The sequence below is a fragment of the Amphiura filiformis genome, chromosome 12, assembly GCF_039555335.1.
Source record: "Amphiura filiformis chromosome 12, Afil_fr2py, whole genome shotgun sequence".
NCBI classification, from domain to species: Eukaryota; Metazoa; Echinodermata; class Ophiuroidea; order Amphilepidida; family Amphiuridae; genus Amphiura; species Amphiura filiformis.
Window position 1 is genome coordinate 27,472,110 of NC_092639.1, and position 18,073 is coordinate 27,490,182.

The 18,073-nt window shown below is 35.3% G+C and overlaps 2 protein-coding genes across 6 annotated transcripts in view; one reads left to right on the forward strand and one right to left on the reverse strand.

The window, feature by feature from the left end:
• Positions 1-5,577: 5,577 nt before the first annotated feature.
• On the reverse strand, positions 5,578-17,255 carry LOC140166737 (synaptotagmin-C-like). Its single transcript, XM_072190236.1, has 7 exons — positions 17,192-17,255; positions 16,218-16,375; positions 12,545-12,628; positions 9,410-9,686; positions 8,395-8,642; positions 7,015-7,126; positions 5,578-5,903 (listed from the first exon to the last, which is right to left on the reverse strand). The coding sequence occupies exons 1-7, from the start codon at positions 17,253-17,255 to the stop codon at positions 5,578-5,580; spliced, it is 1,269 nt and encodes a 422-aa protein (XP_072046337.1).
• A 190-nt stretch (positions 17,256-17,445) lies between these two features.
• LOC140166000 (uncharacterized) overlaps positions 17,446-18,073 on the forward strand; it is a 55,691-nt gene continuing 55,063 nt past the window's right edge. For all 5 annotated transcript variants that reach the window (XM_072189364.1, XM_072189365.1, XM_072189366.1 and 2 more), the window contains exon 1: positions 17,446-17,607. In XM_072189364.1, coding sequence (XP_072045465.1) covers positions 17,550-17,607 — 58 coding nt within the window. In that variant the 5' untranslated portion in view covers positions 17,446-17,549. The remainder of the gene's footprint in view (positions 17,608-18,073) is intronic.

An 18,073-nucleotide genomic window follows, 5' to 3' on the forward strand; every position in this document is an offset into this window, starting at 1 on the left:
TGAAATAAAACAAAACCCCAGCAAACACAAAAACGTTTTAAATGAGTTGTATTTTGGCTTTTGGTTTAGATAAAAACGTTTTAATAACATTAAAATGTCATCAAGGTCATCAAAACGTTTTAAAACGTTTGGTATGAAAACACACTACAACGATATTTTTAAAATGTTTTCAAAATGTTAATGTAAACTATTTTTGCAAACGTGTTCTCCAAATGTTCTTAAAATGTATTTTTCAAAACGTTTTAATAACATTTAAATGTCGGGTTATATAAAGGTCATGCAAACGTTTTTAAAACGTTATTGCAAATATTTTGGGCAAACATTTTTAGCAAAATATTTTTTCAACCCCAAAACAACATTCTGTTTAGAATGTTTTGTATCAAGTTTTCAAAAATGTTTTTGGAATGTTATAAAAATATTTTATACCCTTTATATAACCCGACATTTAAACGTTTTCTGTAAAACATTTTGTGTTTGCTGAGCAGTTGATTATCAAAAATGTTTTTAATGTTATGAAAACGTTTTATACCCTTAATATACCCTTTATATAACCCGACATTTAAACGTTTTCTGACAACCTTTTATAACCTTTTGCGAATGATGTCGAAAACGTTTTGTGTTTGCTGGGACATTATCAGATAATATCGATTTTTCTATTTGATTGTACAAATATATGTATGTGTTAGAAAAAATATTATAAGTCCACCGCAAAATATTTAGCAATGAATTTAATAAGCTACATCATAAATAAACACATTGGCTTACATTGCACAAATTTGTATTACGTGATTCACAATTGTCAAAAACCACAGCATATTTCATAGGGATATGACGTCAGACTTTCTTTAAGGTGGTATGATTGCCAAGGACATCCACGTGTACCGGGGGTAATTGTTGACGTTTTTTCTTTTGTTCCAAATCACACCACCATCTTGAATTATCAAAAACAATTTCTAGAAATCAGCCAGACCATAAATAATGCAATTCGCCTGCGCGGATTTATGCTTCGAAATAATTGATTGACAGATGAGATGTACTTACGATTGCATGCTGCTCTTACTAAATTGCAGACTTTACTATCGTACGTCAATTTCCTTAATTTTTAGTAAAATTCCGTCTACAAGCATATATATGCCTCTAAACGAGGTTTTTTTGACACAAGAGACAAGAGGCAGACACTCTCAACAAAAACGTTATTTGGAGTTTGAGCAACTATATTACTGATAAAGGCGGCTGTACAAACATGTATATTTGTAAGACCAATCTATTGCAATGTTTTTGAGAAGGGTATTGGCCTTTCATATCTTTCGTTAAAAAAAACCCCTCGTTTAGAGGCATATATGCTTCTAGACGGAATTCTACGGTATTTCATTTTCGAAAACCTCTCCATGGCGATTTTTGCAAACATCCCAGTGGCTCATCACATGCATAGATTTGTTGGAGCCAAATACAGATTTTGTACAATATCATATGTGACCAAATAAAATCGTGAGCTTCCAAAACCTTGGGGTTTCCGATAGTCGTTTCACCCTGTAGAGGTAGCTACAATCCTGGAAAAACAGTTGACACAGATGTCATATATGTAAAGCACAGACCATCCCCCTGTATCTCACCCTTCCACACTCCCTATCTTTCTATGTTGGAGGGTCTCACGGACCTGTTGAAAACATAGCTTGATGTATCATTGAAGAGCGGGGACAGCGATATACCAAAACACCGGCAAAGTGTGTCAACTTTTTCAGGATTGTAGGTAAACAATACAAATTCAACTTAGCGGTGTGGTTTCAAATTGATTTGCAAACTGAAACTCAAATTTGCTGATGCCAAGAGCAATCCTTTGTATCTATAAAAATCATTTATATTATATAATTTCAATCAAGGTACCGAAATACGTCAGAAAGCATCTTATATTTTTTTCAGGTTTGTAGGTAAACAATACAAATTCAACTTAGCGGTGTGGTTTCAAATTTATTGCAAACTGAAACTCAAATTTGCTGATGCCCAGAGGAATCCTTTGTATCTATAAAAAATCATTTATATTATATAATTTCAATCAAGGTACCGAAATACTTCAGAAAGCATCTTATCTATATAATATCCCGTGTTAAATGAATTTTACCAAAATAGATTTATGTGCGTTACGGCATTTTCTGACTTGAAAGCTCATTATTTTTCTCGTTCTCTGGTGGATATTTTAAAGCGTTTTTATCTACTACACAGTAAAAAAATCACTGACAACACAAATAATAAACACTTGACGCGTTTATTATCGTGTTTTACACGTAAAAGTATAGGTGGGTTTCGATTAACACTACAACGCGTTTACAAGGATATTTTGATAACAAGACAATAGAACCGAATAAGTTCGATCTTGCAATCGACCATCGATGCTAGCTTGGTCTATTCTATTATTTATGAAATCAATTAATTGACTATTATTATTAATATTGTGATAACATATGAATCTTTGCATGTATAATTATATTGAACCAACACTAATTTACCATTAATTCTGATTAATTAGTTGTCTTTTCATTAATAACAAGCATCGAAGCAGCATCGACGGTTGATCCAAAGATCGAACACATTAGGTTGTGGTTCCTTAAGGATAGTAACACTACAACATAGAAATAAATGCATTGAAGTGCTAATTTTAAAGTCTTCAGTAAATTGTTAACAACATAATAGAGGAATACATCAATATTTTTTTAAGTTGGTTGTGGTGTATGAAAGTTGTTATGCCGATTTGTATTACTTTTTGATAGATTTTCCACATCTGATTTTTTCAGGGACCGTGCTCCCTCTGTTTGCTAGTTCCCCAGGTGGATACTTTACTCGAAATGTTCCTGGTCAATAAACCGGTATAGATCCCAAATCAGAATTGTTCAATTAAGTTTATGACCCTCATAATAATTATGCCGAGATATGGTGCATTCGATAACATTTTGACATTTGACCTTTCCCCCCTACAACTCAATACCGTACATCGGAGATAGGACACGCTATTCTTTTTCTGAATCTTTATGACGAGAGGAATACATTGGTATGTTTTTAGATTAAAAATCGAATTAGATTGAATGATTTCTACTAGATTAGAATTCGATTCAAATGTTTTAATCTTTACTAAAGTTTGGATTTGTCCCAGATCACAATCAGAGTGATTTTTAATCCAAGGAATTCAGAGAGTAAGCATCGACCTACATGTAAGAATTCAATAAGCTTCAACTTAACGTAACTTCAATACGATCCTCCATCATGTTCAATGTTGTCAAATTGCCACCATTACATTACCTGACAACTATGTCATTTAGCGTCACACTAGATTGAATACAACCACTGGGGTCTCCTATAAATCACATTATATTGACTGTTAGTTCCTCGTAACATGATGTACTTTAATGTTGTTCTGAACATAATGTGACCTTGAGACAAATTACTAAACAAGTGTTTGGAAATGGACGCAATTACATCTCCCTAGTATTATAATGTGTCCCAGAATAAAATACTCAACGCACAGAGATTGTTCTGCACTTGCAAATACTGTTCATTGTTGTTGGCACCACTATCTGAGGACTTTTCTAGTGATTTGAAGAAATCACTAGAAAAGTCCTCAGATAGTGGTGCCAACAACACCAGCACACCAGTTGAGTAAATTACGCCAAAACGATTTAGGGACGCATCATTAGATATCAAGGGAGGCAGGGTTATTATTTAAAATAAAAATGCTTCTAATTCGTCTTTTCTTAAAACGAAGACAATAATTAGACAAATTAACTTGTGCAAACAATGAACATTAAAGCAATTATACACAATTCTCATCCTGTTTTCCTTGTACATGTCATACTTAAAACAAGTGTTTCGGTATTCTTACAATGGAAAGATTGTTGTTGAACAAAATAGTCGCTTAATGACGAATTAGTTAGTTTTAAACCACTCAATTGAATCTTAAAAATTCGTTCAGTTTGTCCAGTTCTCTGAATCAGTTATAAAAAACTTCTCTGTTCTACAATAAAATAACACAAATTACGAATCAAAATGTTAAAAGCGCAAATCGCATAATGTAAAAATTCGTTCAGTTTGTCCAGTTCTCTGAATCAGTTATAAAAAAACTTTTATGTTCTACAATAAAATAACACAATTCACGAATCAAAATGTAAAAAGCACAAATCACATTATGTAAAACCTCACTGCATGCACCATCTACCTGTAACTCGATTTTTTTTGTTAGACTTTAAATACTAGTACTCTCTAAATGTACACCGAGTGGAAAAAGTGGAAAAAAGAGTGAAAGGGTGAAATGGAGGACAACCCCTTTTTGAGTGGAAAATTTTTCATTCTAAAAGGATTGATAAAAGTAGTCTGTATAACTCTTTAAAAAGTGAATATTGCCTAAAGAAAAAGTACTTTCATTTTAGAGTGTTTTTCACTCAAAAACGGGTTGTCCTTCGTTCAACTCCTTGGAAGAGTGGAAATTCACTCTTTTACATATAGAGAGTAGGTCGTATAAACGGCAATATACATTTATTACACTACATTATTTATGATGAAATCAATTGCTTACGTTACGTATAAAAATAGAGATTAACACTTTTTACATAAATACACAAATTTTACAATGAGAAAGATAATTCCAATTCAGTACGCGAGTAGAAAATTTATCCGTAATAATGATTTATAAATAATCTATTCAGTTAATTAAGCAGTAACATTAAACATCATCAATCGACGGGAAATAAGTCAGACTTTAATTGCTGTTCAAATGTATCAGATTTCCGTGTTTTATTACGTTGAGAAGATGGCCTGAAATGAATGCTTCACGTTACACGTAGCAGAGCGTAAGACGATGTAATATTGTCTACCCGAGAGAATAATAATTAAACAAAAAGGAAAGCTCGGTTAGTCGGTTGAACTGATTATAATAGATTATAACAAAACAGAAGGGGTTTGGAATCGAACCAGTGGACTCTATATATCTTATTTGCGACTCGCATCGTCTTACACCCTGCTATGGTGAAGCACCCAGGCCACCTTCTTAACTAAAATCAATATTGTATTTAGCCGCTTAAACATGTGAGAGAGGCAGTGATCATAAATAAGTAAAGTTCCGTGTGGCGCAGTTGGATAAGCTCTAGATCGGTAATCTTGAGTGCGACGGTTCGATCCCCATCGGTTCTCATTTGTACGAGCTCTCAATTTATTATATCTTTCGCGTATGTCAAGTCACTATAAATGGCCGGCTTCTCGAAGCACAGCTAGTGGTCAGTCTTCTTAAGTCATCAAGCTTAAGGCAAATTAGTCCTATACCAATGCTTACAATATCATATCGTACATCACCTAGAAATATAAATCAATAAATTGGATCCATTTGGTAAGGCTAGCCTGCTGGCTTAGGAAGCTTGACCATGCATTAGCCAAGAAATCGGACTTTGAGCTTTCCTCTCTCCGCCACTGTTGAAAGATTAGTAATTTGTTTTGCAATCAATCAATGAAATCAATTGATCGATAAATACCAATCGATATATCAGCTGATTAATAAATGCATCAACCATTTAATCGATCACTCCATCAATCGAGTAATCAATACAGTGAATACCATTGTGCAATAGGCCTTCGTGGTTGCTTTCTCATTTCATCCCAATGAACGTTAGCTTCAACGGAACAATTTCTGCCAATCAATACTCGCCCTATTTCATTTTCTGACGTATCCCCAATAGGCGGCGACATAACACTAAGTCTTTCATCGGTAGCTACAAGTAAAAATCTGACTTTCTCTAATCTTTTGTGCGGTACATCAAAAACAAACATTTCATCAAACTCGGGGTTGATCTGGTTGGCGTGTATTGCAGTCTTGCGTTTCCAAAGACGTTTGCCGCTTACCAAGATGTTTACTCGGACACACGGGTCTGATAAAGCAAAATAAAAATATATCATAAGAATCTGATAAAATAAGCAAATACGAATGAAACTAAATATATGTATCTCTCTATATCAAAACGCTCACTCTCAAAGAAAATTGTGAAACAGTGACAATCACTCCTACAGTAGTGAATACCACTCTTTCAAGGTATAATTAAGAGTCAATACTCGAAAAAGTGTAATGTTCCGTATATCAGACCTTGAAAGAGTGATTTTCACTTTTTAGGAGTGATTTTCACTTTTTAGGAGCGATTTTCACTCCCTTTTGGAGTGGTTTTCACTCTTTCCTTTCTCTTGGAGAGAGAGTTTATCACTATTTTACATTTAGAGATATGAAAACTTTAACTTGTTAATTTATGTAACGTGTGTATAACTTTACACAAATTGAATTTTTGCAAAATGGAAATAATGTATTATTTTTGTTTGTTTTTATAAATGTAACTGTGATGTGAATGGTGTTAGCGAGTGTGGCGTATGTCTGTTGTTTTTATGCATAGTTTTCGTTGATTTTATGAGAGACTAGTCCCGCACTTGATGAAACGACCAACAACGGTAGTTTTGATACTCGTTGGCAGGGGAGGGCGTTTGAATATGGTACTAGAATTCAGGCCTGCTAGAACTGTCAGGGTCAGAGAATTGTAGTATTTATACGAATGTTCTAAAAAATACAGCTAAATACAATTAATTTGCATCGAGTATCTAATAACATGGGTCTGTATAATTATGAAGAGCTTGTTTCCAAACCATGTTAAGTCCACAAACACATTTTTCTGATTTACCTGTGCGATATTGCAATAGGTTGTGACGCTATAGGTATATTAATTTCAGTTGGATGCACCATTAGGAAGCACACAGTGGATGGATGCACTGTAACAATATTGTGTGAGGCCTTTGGTTCCCAAATGAGAACAATAGTCTGCATATTGTTATGCAGCATTGTTGTGGTAAATAATGGCTTGTTGATGGTACAACTCATTGTTGCTAATGTCAAACTTGTCAAAGTAATTGAGCTTGTATCACACAAGTAAATGAGAAATATGTTGTTGTGGACTTAACATGGTTTGGAAACAAGCTCTTCATATCCGCAAAAATTCTTACCACAAGTTCCTCCTCGTCTTGATTGTAAATCAGTCGCTTTCATGATTCCAACAAGAAAACGCGCAGAAGTCGGCAAATAACATAATGATACAAGTAATTCACCCACACTTGTCTGAAATAATAACCAACAAAATTAGTGTTTTTCCTTCGTGTATGAAAGCATAAAAATAATCCTATAACTCTAATCCTAGCCCGAATCCTAACCTTTACTCTAACCTTTACCATAACCTTAACCCTAAATCCTAAGCCTATTATTATTTCGTGCTCTCTTATACGAAGGACAAACCAAAATCAGAACAGGTTGACCCATTTATAGCCAATTAAAGGAAATTACTGTTATAGAAATGTCATTTTACTTCACTACGCTAAATCTTATACCATACTTCGGGCCCCGACCTCGAGGTATAAAGGGAATTTACAACAAGCATTTAAAAAAAATCTCTCGGACATTTCATTTTACACACGTCACTTTGCCACTTTTATTAATATTATCTTTTGAAACTTCAAATATCGATTGAAATTTTAAGCTTTTGATCAAAACACACACAAAAATGTATTCCTATACTTCGGCATTTTCAGATGGTCATCATCATGCCCTATTCTACCTTAGATTTGAAGCTCAACAAGCAAGTCAAAAAAGTCACGACCTAATGATACAATCTGACTCTCGCTGATGAAAAATGAAGTACCATCTGAAAAATCCGGTGGTAAATAGCTTTTTTTTTTATCAAAAGTTTTAAACTTCAATTTACCACACAAATGAACTTACTTCCATTATCATTGTGATTGACAATTTAAGTTTCTCCCGAAAACTTCTAATAGTGTGCGCAAATGGACATCACTTTATCTATTCAAGTGTCTTATTGTTTTTGCTTAATGTTTGACAATGCATTAAATGTAAACATCTCAAAAAAAGTAACTAACCCCCCTTAAACAATGGCCATTATTCAAAAAGGAGATATTGTATTGCAAATCTGAGAAATGCGTTGGTAGCAGAATTTGTTTCTGCGCATTTTGACACTTCATTTGATACGATAGCCTAGAAAACAATAAAACATCGGTCAATTTAATGTATCGAGGTCCAGATTTGAAAGTTGCACTTACATACAAATTTTTACATTACACAGATTTCCTTCCATTACACTGAATGCAAAATCAATAGAATTTACTGCAACTTTCAGATCTTGGGCTACATTGATTTAAATGTACGCTGTGACGTCAATATTTAGTCAATTGCTACAAATGAGGTGTCAAATTGTGCAGAAATACATTCTGCTTCCAACGCATTTTACAGATTTGTAATACAATCACCCGTTTTTGAATAATGGTCATTATTTAAGGGGGGTCAGTTACTTTTTTTGAGATGTTTATAATACTTACGACAGTACTTGATGTTAGCGCGAGAGACACTCGAGATGCTTTGTTTACTATATCCAACGACTCTAAATCCAGCGTATTCTTTGCAATTGTCTTCTTTGCTGCGTATTTCTGCCACATCAGTAAGGTGAAATACAATGAGGTGTTATTGACGTCATTTGTATCTAAGTGATGTTCAAATGTGTTATGGAATATCGGGTTGACTGCCAGTCGTTGGGTTTCAGTTTGTACTCCAAAATCAGTTTCCTTTTCTGCAAAAGGCAAATAGCACAAAGAAAAATACAATACAAAATCACTTCATCAGACATTTTGGTAGTATCTATCCAGTCTCGTTAATGCAACATCTCCTCCAAAGGACCACTATAAACAAAAGAATCCCCCCAAAAGAGTGTCGACACTTACACTATAATAGTAAGCTGGCTCTTAGCAAATTATTTGTTGTCAATCCGACGTCACTTTGTATACTTGTGATCACGACTACATGGTGTCCCTAAAAGAACTGTATCGTCGGAAACTTAATGTTCGGGCATTTTTAACGCATAAACCAAAAACATAACTAAATAACTGATGTGGTTGGAGAATATATCAGGTATCACATAAACATTGTTTTTTACTGAAAACCATAATTTGCAGAGATCATCTTTTAGATATTTATATGTCAATAAATAAACGCGGAAAACACGTCCTTGTACATGTACTCAACAATGATGAAACAAAAGACATTCTTAAGTTATCATATTCTGGGACCTGTCAGAGATATAGTTATTCTCAGGGAGTTCTTGAGCAAATTATACGCGGGTGGGGCTACAGTATGTTATTGTTACCCAGTCGTTTTAGTGGTGTTTTTGAAACCCTGCCATTGGGTACTTTTCAAGTGGATCACATGATTCACTTGGAAGAGGCAGACATTTCAAATACACGGGTGAGTAACAATCAGTTTCATACAGCGTATTATGTCGGGGTTATCATCTATGAAGGTGTCATCAATATTTAATACGAAATGTGACATGTGTCTTACCTTTGTCATTGACATTTACCCACATCTTGACTGCCACATTAGTTTTACCACCACCAGCGCCCATCTCATGTACGGGTAAATCTTGAATAGATTCAATGGTAACCTTCAACGTCTCACTCCGTTTACTGTATTCAACAGATGCTAGCAGGTGTCCATAGTTGTCTGGTGGTGTTCGTTTTGGTATCTCGAGATACTGGATTTCTTCTAGTGGAGGTAAATCGCCGAGGATTCCAGTTTCAGGAAATGTGAATCTGAGATCTTGTGATTTGTCCGATGTCTTGAAATGAGCCAAAAAGAAATGTCAACTTTAATATCCCTGTTACATTACGTTACTAGTCCTTTAAACTTTTCTGTCATTCTACTTGACAACTTCCCAAATGATTTCGTCACTGTCCCCCTAAGGTATAGGACATGTTTTGTTTTGGCTATAGCCCCCTACTCAGAAGTATATGGTCGATTCATTATTCTCAGAAAAGTTATACCCAAAATGCCACAATGATCAATTCTAAACGTTCCATGTAGTTTGTATTTTGATTAAAATTCACTTTAGTGCCATTGTATAGCCTGAATTATTGACATATACTGAAAAGTAATTCTAATTTCTATTTCAAAATTAATAGGATTTTGCTCAATTTCAGACGCTGTTCCTCATCCTGTGACGAGATACCAAATCTTACTTTACATTTCTAGAGCATTTATTCTAATATTTCGAATTAATGCAGTAATGTTAAATGACAGCCACTTTTATAGAGCTTGAGAGCTTTATAGAGAATTGGCACAATCTTACCTATACACCTGGTTCTCTTAAAATGTGTAATAACCAAAACATTTCTTTGAAGATATATGTAATAAATTCTATTTTGTGTTCAAAGTCTTCACCCATTTCTAGTCTATATGGGTCACACGTTAATTATTGAAAGATATTGAAAGATATTAAAGAAAGTGAAACTTTATGGCGTACAACGGGTGAAAAAGGCTTAAATTCGTGGGTAACATGCATATGCACATTTAACTCTTTACTTGGTGTAGCAAGAAAAGTTATTTTTCAATCTGACGGCACTTCCACCTGATGATGCACTAGATATGATCTTCTCATTTAATAAGTCTAGAGTTGAAAAGGAAACATTTTTAAAATGGCCCCCAGAGAGCATTTTGTCCCGCTTTGGCTGGAATTGACCATATATAATTATATTGTACGACGTACTTGCTCAAGTAGCATTCCGTGCGAATTTTGTTATACAATTCTATGGGGTTCTTTGTTATAAGCCTTGAAGTGACCTAAAATGATGCTTTGGAGCACTTTCCAGCCTTTTCTAATCTTCACCTCCCTAGACTTTACATGTAAAATGAAAAGGTATATTAAAAAGGAACCCCATTCAAGCTAGTAATAAAATTTGCACAAAATGCTAATTGAATAAAATGCACTACACTATAGTTTTCGAGAGGGGGATATATAAACTATTTTGTCATAAATTGTACATAATATATTGTATTGTCACTGGTATGTATGGTCAAAAAATAAAATGCCCATCTGAAATGTAGCTGAGATGACCCGTTTACTAGTTTGTCATACATCCAAAGACAATGTATTGGGAATCATTTGCATCAGATGTCCAGCTTTCCAGGAAGTGACCTTGACCAACGGCAATTATTAATTGTCAACAGTTGGTAACAGGTGTCATGCTGGAAACATGTTTTACCATAGTATGGTTAAATCATAGGTTAAATCATAGATCAGATCGTTTCATTGCCGCCTTTTTCAGCTAAAATGTTGGTAAAATATGAGTGATTTGTTTTAGGAGTCTGAATATAGCGTCAATTGTTCATGAAATATAATAAAGTACAGAAACCATTTTCTGGTCCATAGGTACCAAAGCCGGCAAATTTGAAATCGGCAAAAATATGGAGTAAAAATCAATAAAATACTTACGAAAATGCACATCACAAATCCTCATAACTTTAGAACCAAGTATGCTAGACCTTTGGTGTTTTATTAATGTTTGTACAACATTGTTATGTACAAGGTAATCAATTTTCAAAATCCCCCCTGGAGCAGATTCGTATCACATTATAAACAGCTAATAATACATGTAGCATGTAGATCGTTTTCTTTTTCTTTTTTGTGCTTCAGTCAAATTCATCATCTTTTTCTGCTCTTCTTCTTCTTCTTTAATTTTGCACTGTTATGTTCTTTTGTTGTTTTTCTTTTCTTATTCCCCTGCTTCTTCACATGTTATCCGCCGTCTCATTTCTACTCCTCTAAGTTAAAGTTGGCACACACAAAAAACGACACTTCGACCCCGGGGACTTCGTCGCAGCATAGCATTACGTAACTCTTTCATAACTACACATCAAAAGCATCAAAATTTGCAAAACAAAACTGGACTTCTTTTTTGGTATATCAGTTTTAAAATTGGATGCATAGATTTCGATAAAGGGAGGTACCGTAATTACTTTTTGGGATGTGTTTAGATGCGCCTTGAATCCACCAATTGACAATTCATATGTTCTTTGCTGATATAATTAGCTTCATTAGACTTACTTTACAGCGCATTCAACCCCTGTAAAAGTGTGAAGGCAAAAACAGAGGCCTCGGTGATCACTCATTGCATAATTTTACTTAAATATTTTGTATTGAAATTTAAAAAAATCGCGATGCCGTTGGGAATTTCCGTAGGGATTTCCCCGTATATCCGCATAATGTCAATCTTTGTGGCAACTTTAAAAACGCTAAAAACGGATTTAATTATTCAGTGCACGGCACGTAAAGATGGTTCGTGCTCTTGGATAAAGGTAATAATGCATGTAGTACTAGTATGTGTTTTTTATTGCACTGCTGTTAACCATATGAGCACTACTGCCTTTCTTACAATACCCCTGATTGGTTCATTACATGGGATAATCATCTAAGTAACCAATCAAAATAGAGCTAACAAAACTCTTAGCAATTTTAAACTTAATCTTCTTCAGCCGTAGTGACTATTCTTACCACATCTCTGATTGGCTCAATACAAGATATAGCCCACTTTGTAACCAATCAAAATAGTTCTTTAAAGCTGATAAATGGGCTGGTAGTGCCCAGGGGGTTTTAAAAGCTTAAAAGCTTTTAAACTGTCCTTAATAATTAGCATTTACCTTGTCTGTTGATGTTCGTTTCTGTGTAGATTTCTTGATAGATACTTTGGCTGGATAAGGAATCCAGTTTAATACGTGTTTGCTCTGAGGTGTGAAAAATGAAAAAAATAGAACAATGGTGATCAAAAGAAAACATAATATTGCGAAAATGTTGACAAGCAGTATCAGAGGCAGCGGAAATAGTAACATTTAGGGGAGAACATCCCAGCAAACACAAACACGTTTTAAAAACGTTTTAAATAAGTTATATTTTGGCTTTTGGTTTAGGTAAAAACGTTTTAATAACATTAAAATGTCGGGTTATATAAAGGTCATGACAACGTTTTAAAACGTTTTGTATGAAAACACACTACAACAATATTTTTAAATGTTTTCAAAAAATGTTATTGTAAACTATTTTTGCAAACATTTTTGCCAAATATTGTGTCAATACTTAAATAACATTATGTTAAAATATTTGAACCCAGCAAACACAGAAATGTTCTTAAAATGTTTTTTCAAAACCTTTTAATAACATTTAAATGTCGGGTTATATAAAGGTCATAAAAACGTTTTTAAAACATTATTGAAAATATTTTGGGCAAACATTTTTCGAAAAATATTTTTTCAACCCCAAAATAACATTCTGTTTAGAATGTCTTGTATCAAGTTTTCAAGAATGTTTTTGGATGTTATTAAAACGTTTTTATACCCTTTATATAACCCGACATTTAAACGTTTTCTGTAAAACATTTTTATTTGCTGAGCAGTAGATTATCAAAAAATGTTTTTTAAGGTTATGAAAACGTTTTATACTCTTAATATACCCTTTATATAACCCGACATTTAAACGCTTTCTGACAACCTTTTATAACCTTTTGCGAATTATGTCGAAAACGTTTTGTGTTTGCTGGGATGTTTGCACCTGTTTGAGATGGACATTTCCCAGTGGGCACATGTTAAGGATTTCGACGTTGAATCAGCGTTGATACGAAGTTTCAACCTAACCAAATTTCAACCTGATTTCAACCAACTTTCAATACAACGTGATTTCAACGACGTCCGGACGTCGACATTTCAACCTGATTTCAACGTCAGGTGTGTCCATTGGGTTGCGCGTGAACGCGCCAAAGATTTCCAATACAGACTATAGTAGTGCTCGGTGATTCTAATAGCCCAAAAGCAGGGACGGATTTAGGCAGTGGCCCGGTGGCCCGGGGCCAGTGGATTTTGCGCCGGGCCAGTAAACTTCCAACAACGCTGGCCCGGCGGGCCACTAGATTTTGAGCCAACACATACGAGACACGATATAATCAGTCATGGACATTATTTACACAGTCTCTGCTCCGCCTGTCGCCTGTAATTTATAACTTTATTCAATGATTTTTCGTATATTTTTATTCTTATTCTTGCATTGCTAGCAAGTTGGAAATATACGGCCGCTTTTTACGGCGATACTAGGCCTACGTAGGCTACTACTACGCCAATTTTGTTTCTTGCCCCGGGCGCTACCAACCCTAGTTACGCCACTGGGCAGGACTACTGACTGAACTTGTCTTAGTGACTACTACACTCTCTACATTGAGTAAATTCAGTACAAAACAAATGTTAAGGTTTGCTTGACTTTAAGGGCTCGGTTAGCGACGTTTCCACATACTTTTTGTGGGATCTGAGAGCACATCAGACATATTGAATTGCATTTTGAAAATGAAGAATGTCCTTCTGATATCAAATAATTTTGATTTTTTGAAATTTGTGATATAATACACATTTTAATGGCAAATGATTAAAAATTGATAGATTTTGTTTGCAGTAGAACATATGATATTGAAATAGCTGGGCCAGTAAATTTATTGCAGGGCCACTAGATCTGACATTTCACTGGCCCGGAGGGCCAGTAGAAAACTGAAACCTAAGTCTGTCCCTGCCCAAAAGGTAGGTATGTGCTTTGGTATTTGATGGACGTACCAGGATACGCGCAAAGCGCGCAACATTTTGAAACACCATGTTTTGGGCTAAAAAGGAACATGCACAGAGTAATTCATTGCTTTATTTTTACTTCATTTTGTATTTTTAGGGGGATGTCCCTCGTGCACAAATTTAGGGGGGAACATGTCCCCGTCTCACCCTCCCTTCCTCTCACCCACCCGTCCCGCCCACCGCTTCCGTCGCCTTATATGAGCAGTAACAAAGGTCAACCAGAGGCCAAATAGGTATAAATTATGACACCCTAGCATGACAAAGGCTGCACTGCCTTTGCGCCATATCCTTTACTGTGGGAGGTAAACTTCTGCTTGGTTTAATTTCAAATGGATACGCTAAAGATTTACCCACATCCTAGAGGAAAAGCAACTCGAGTCATTTAGTGGACATTTCTTTGGCTGTACGTTGCAATTAATTACGGTAGAAATGTAATTTCTGACTTTCATGTGTACATGCCGCTTAATAGATTAACAGTCATGTTGCTGTATCCAGCCGAGGTCAAAGGTCTTACTCTCTTAAATTGGCCAATTGAAATATGTCAATCTTTTAACGATTGATGATAGGACTCAATCTAAATAGATTGAAAAATAGATTGAAGTGTTTTTTGTTTTCACTCTAACGCTCTTTGTAGACTGATTTCACTATCTAATCAAGTGTTACTCTAATGTACTGCCAAATGACATGTGTTGCATATGTTTGGAATGAGATTTCAAACTCTTATAGAGTGAACATAACTGGAAAAGACTTGTCCCTAATTTGGGACTGCAAAAGATTAAAAAACAATGAAAATCAATCCTTTCTACTGAAAATTCAATCAAAAAGATTTGCCCTTAACTTTAATCGCTAAAAGATTGAGAATCACTCCTTGTATTTGAAAAAAAAAGTTTGAAAAATTCAAATCACCCGACTGAATATACAGTCGAAGACGATTTGTCCTTAATTGGGGTCAACGAGATTGAAAATTTAATCTTTTGATTGAATATTCAATCGGGCAATTTAAGAGAGTACTTGCCATATTTGGTATTATTCTGGAACTGAGTATGTTTTGATTGACCTTTAAAGATATACGTCATACTATACGTCATTGACATCTTTTGTTGAATGAAAGCCATATTATACGATATCCGTAAACTTTTTTGTTGTTATTATTATTTCAAAAAAATTATAATTGTCAAAGATGTTTTCTACTCTTTTCAATGAGAACAACATAAAAGAAATCTTAATGCCTAAGTGTGTTTTTGTTTGTGTATGTTTATTTATATTTTGTTTGTGTTTCTTTATTTATATTTTGATTGTTTGTTTTTAAGTTTACAAGTCATGTTTGCTTAAGGGGTACTACACCCCTGCCCAAATTTGGGCCTATTTTTGCATTTTTCTCAAAAAATTAAGCGCGTTGGTGATAATATAAGTAAGATATGTATATTATAGGGGCAAGGACTATAACTACTGCGCTGGAAATTTTATTTCAGCTCAGACAACAGTTGTGGAGTTACAGCCAAAAATGAGGGAAAACCAATATTTGATCATTAAATCAATAACTACTTGCCTTGAGTTGCTGAATTTTCAGTGCAGTAGTTGTAGTCCTTGCCCCTATAAATCTGCAATATTGTATTGTCACCAATGCGCTATAATTTTTTAGAAAAATGCAAAAATAGGCACAGAATTGGCCAGGGGTGTAGTGTAGTACCCCCTTAACATTATTTGTATTTACCTGGGCAGAACCATAATCAAATGAATCGGTGTGACCGCCAGAACTGCCGCTCGACAATGATGTCCTTTCGGTGTCCTCAAAATCACTCTGTGCTCCAAGATTATATGGAATAGCTTGGTATGTCTTCTGCCGCTGCAAATTAATCTCTCCTTTTCTTTCTGAGTGGTTATAAGAAAATGATAAAAATGATCCTGATCAAGCACCTCAACTGTTATAAATAGTAAAAAACGTTCACAGTGTGTGAAAATCCACATGGAAATATGCGGATACGAGATCTATATGTTATGATTTATATTCTGAACTAAAGGAGTGTTATCGTAATTCAGAAAATCTTGGGGGGGGGGGCTGGAATATTTTTAACCCCCACCCCCTCCCTGTTCGTGAACCCAACACTTTTTGACCCCCCCTCCCCACCCTCTTAATGGACCTTGAACTTTTTTGACCCACCTCATATTAGGTACAAAATATTTTTACACCCCGCCCCCTATTAGAATGTACCATTCTACATCAAATTTAGGACAGAGAGGAAACATATCAATAATACTCAAACTTGTATTCATGTGTAATGAAATTGTACTCATGTCATTGATATGGAATTGTGGAAATGTTTTATCATTGTGTAGCGGCGGAAGCATTAAAATTTTAAGGGGCGGGGGACAAGTATATTCTGTTCTGGTTTTACTGGGATTTTTTGTTGCGCGAAAAATTTTAGCCCCAAATGAAGGTGTATTTTATTTTCAGGATTAATAGGGCTCAAGACCCAAAAAACCAAAAAAAAGTAGATTTCAGGGGGTCAAAAAGTGAACATCATTTGCAATTTTGGGTTTTTTTTCGGTGGGAATTGGGGGAAGAAGCTCTGAATGGAGCATTTCCCCATGCTCCACCCCCCTCCCGCCGTCTAGGCCTGAGGCAGCGTCCCACGGAGGATGTCCCCAGTCAGAACTCTCCCCCGCCTCGTAGAACCCCACAATTACGAAAATACCGGTAACCCCCTCTCTCTCTCTCTCTCTCTTTTCCCCTTATCTCTCCCTTAGTCATTTTGGACGCTTCTTTTATTTTTAATATGAATGATAATATTTCAAAAGAAATTCAAGATAATCCGCAGTCGGTCGAGCGCGGTCTTACTTTAGGCCTACACATTTTAATTTCAAACCAGGTTTCAAAAGTACCGCCAAGTAGAGGCGACAAGCTGTGAACACATAATTTGCCGCGTCCTTGCAGACACAGCCCGTATCCTTACAGTCGACATTCCGATTTTTCACGAGTAGCAAGAATGTGCCACGTATTTTGCCCTAATTTTATCATCAATTTATTCAATCATATGAATTAAAAATGATCACGAAAATTAGTGTGTATAGTGAGGGTGCCACTGATCAAGTTCTTGAGCCAGGTGAGTTTTGTTTAATTATGCTTTGCCATTTTTCATTCGACGCGCTTTGTGGTAAAAAGTTAACTAACATCATCTGCCGAATTCGGCACCCATGCACCATGTCCGTGTCCATGTATATATCGCATGATCGTGTACATAAATCAGTACAGTATGATCCTGCAACAATGTGCAAAGACCCTTCGCATTGCCCAATTTGTTTGTTTATTTGTTAGTGCGCTTTACAACGTAAACAGTATAAGGTTTGTTGAGTTGTTCGAAATTAAATACATGAATATTCTCTAACTAGTTGAGTGAGTCGAATCCATGTCATGACCATGCATGGCACCAGACATAGACCGTAAGGTACTAATTTCGAGGAGCATAACAAACACCAAATTGGTGTCATAACAAACACCAAATTGGTGTCGTGTGGTCTTTCAATTTGTGCCGAGTGTCCTTGGCAGACTTGACTATGGCTATGCTTCAG

Coding starts and splice junctions, on each gene's coding strand:
- LOC140166737 (XM_072190236.1), bottom strand. CDS start 17,255: ATGACTAAGGGAGAGATAAGGGGAAAAGAGAGAGAGAGAGAGAGAGGG. Junction 9,687..12,544: donor AACGAACATCAACAGACAAG/GTAAATGCTAAT, acceptor GCTCATTTCAAG/ACATCGGACAAATCACAAGA. Junction 7,127..8,394: donor CGCTAACATCAAGTACTGTC/GTAAGTATTATA, acceptor TTATTATTTCAG/ACAAGTGTGGGTGAATTACT.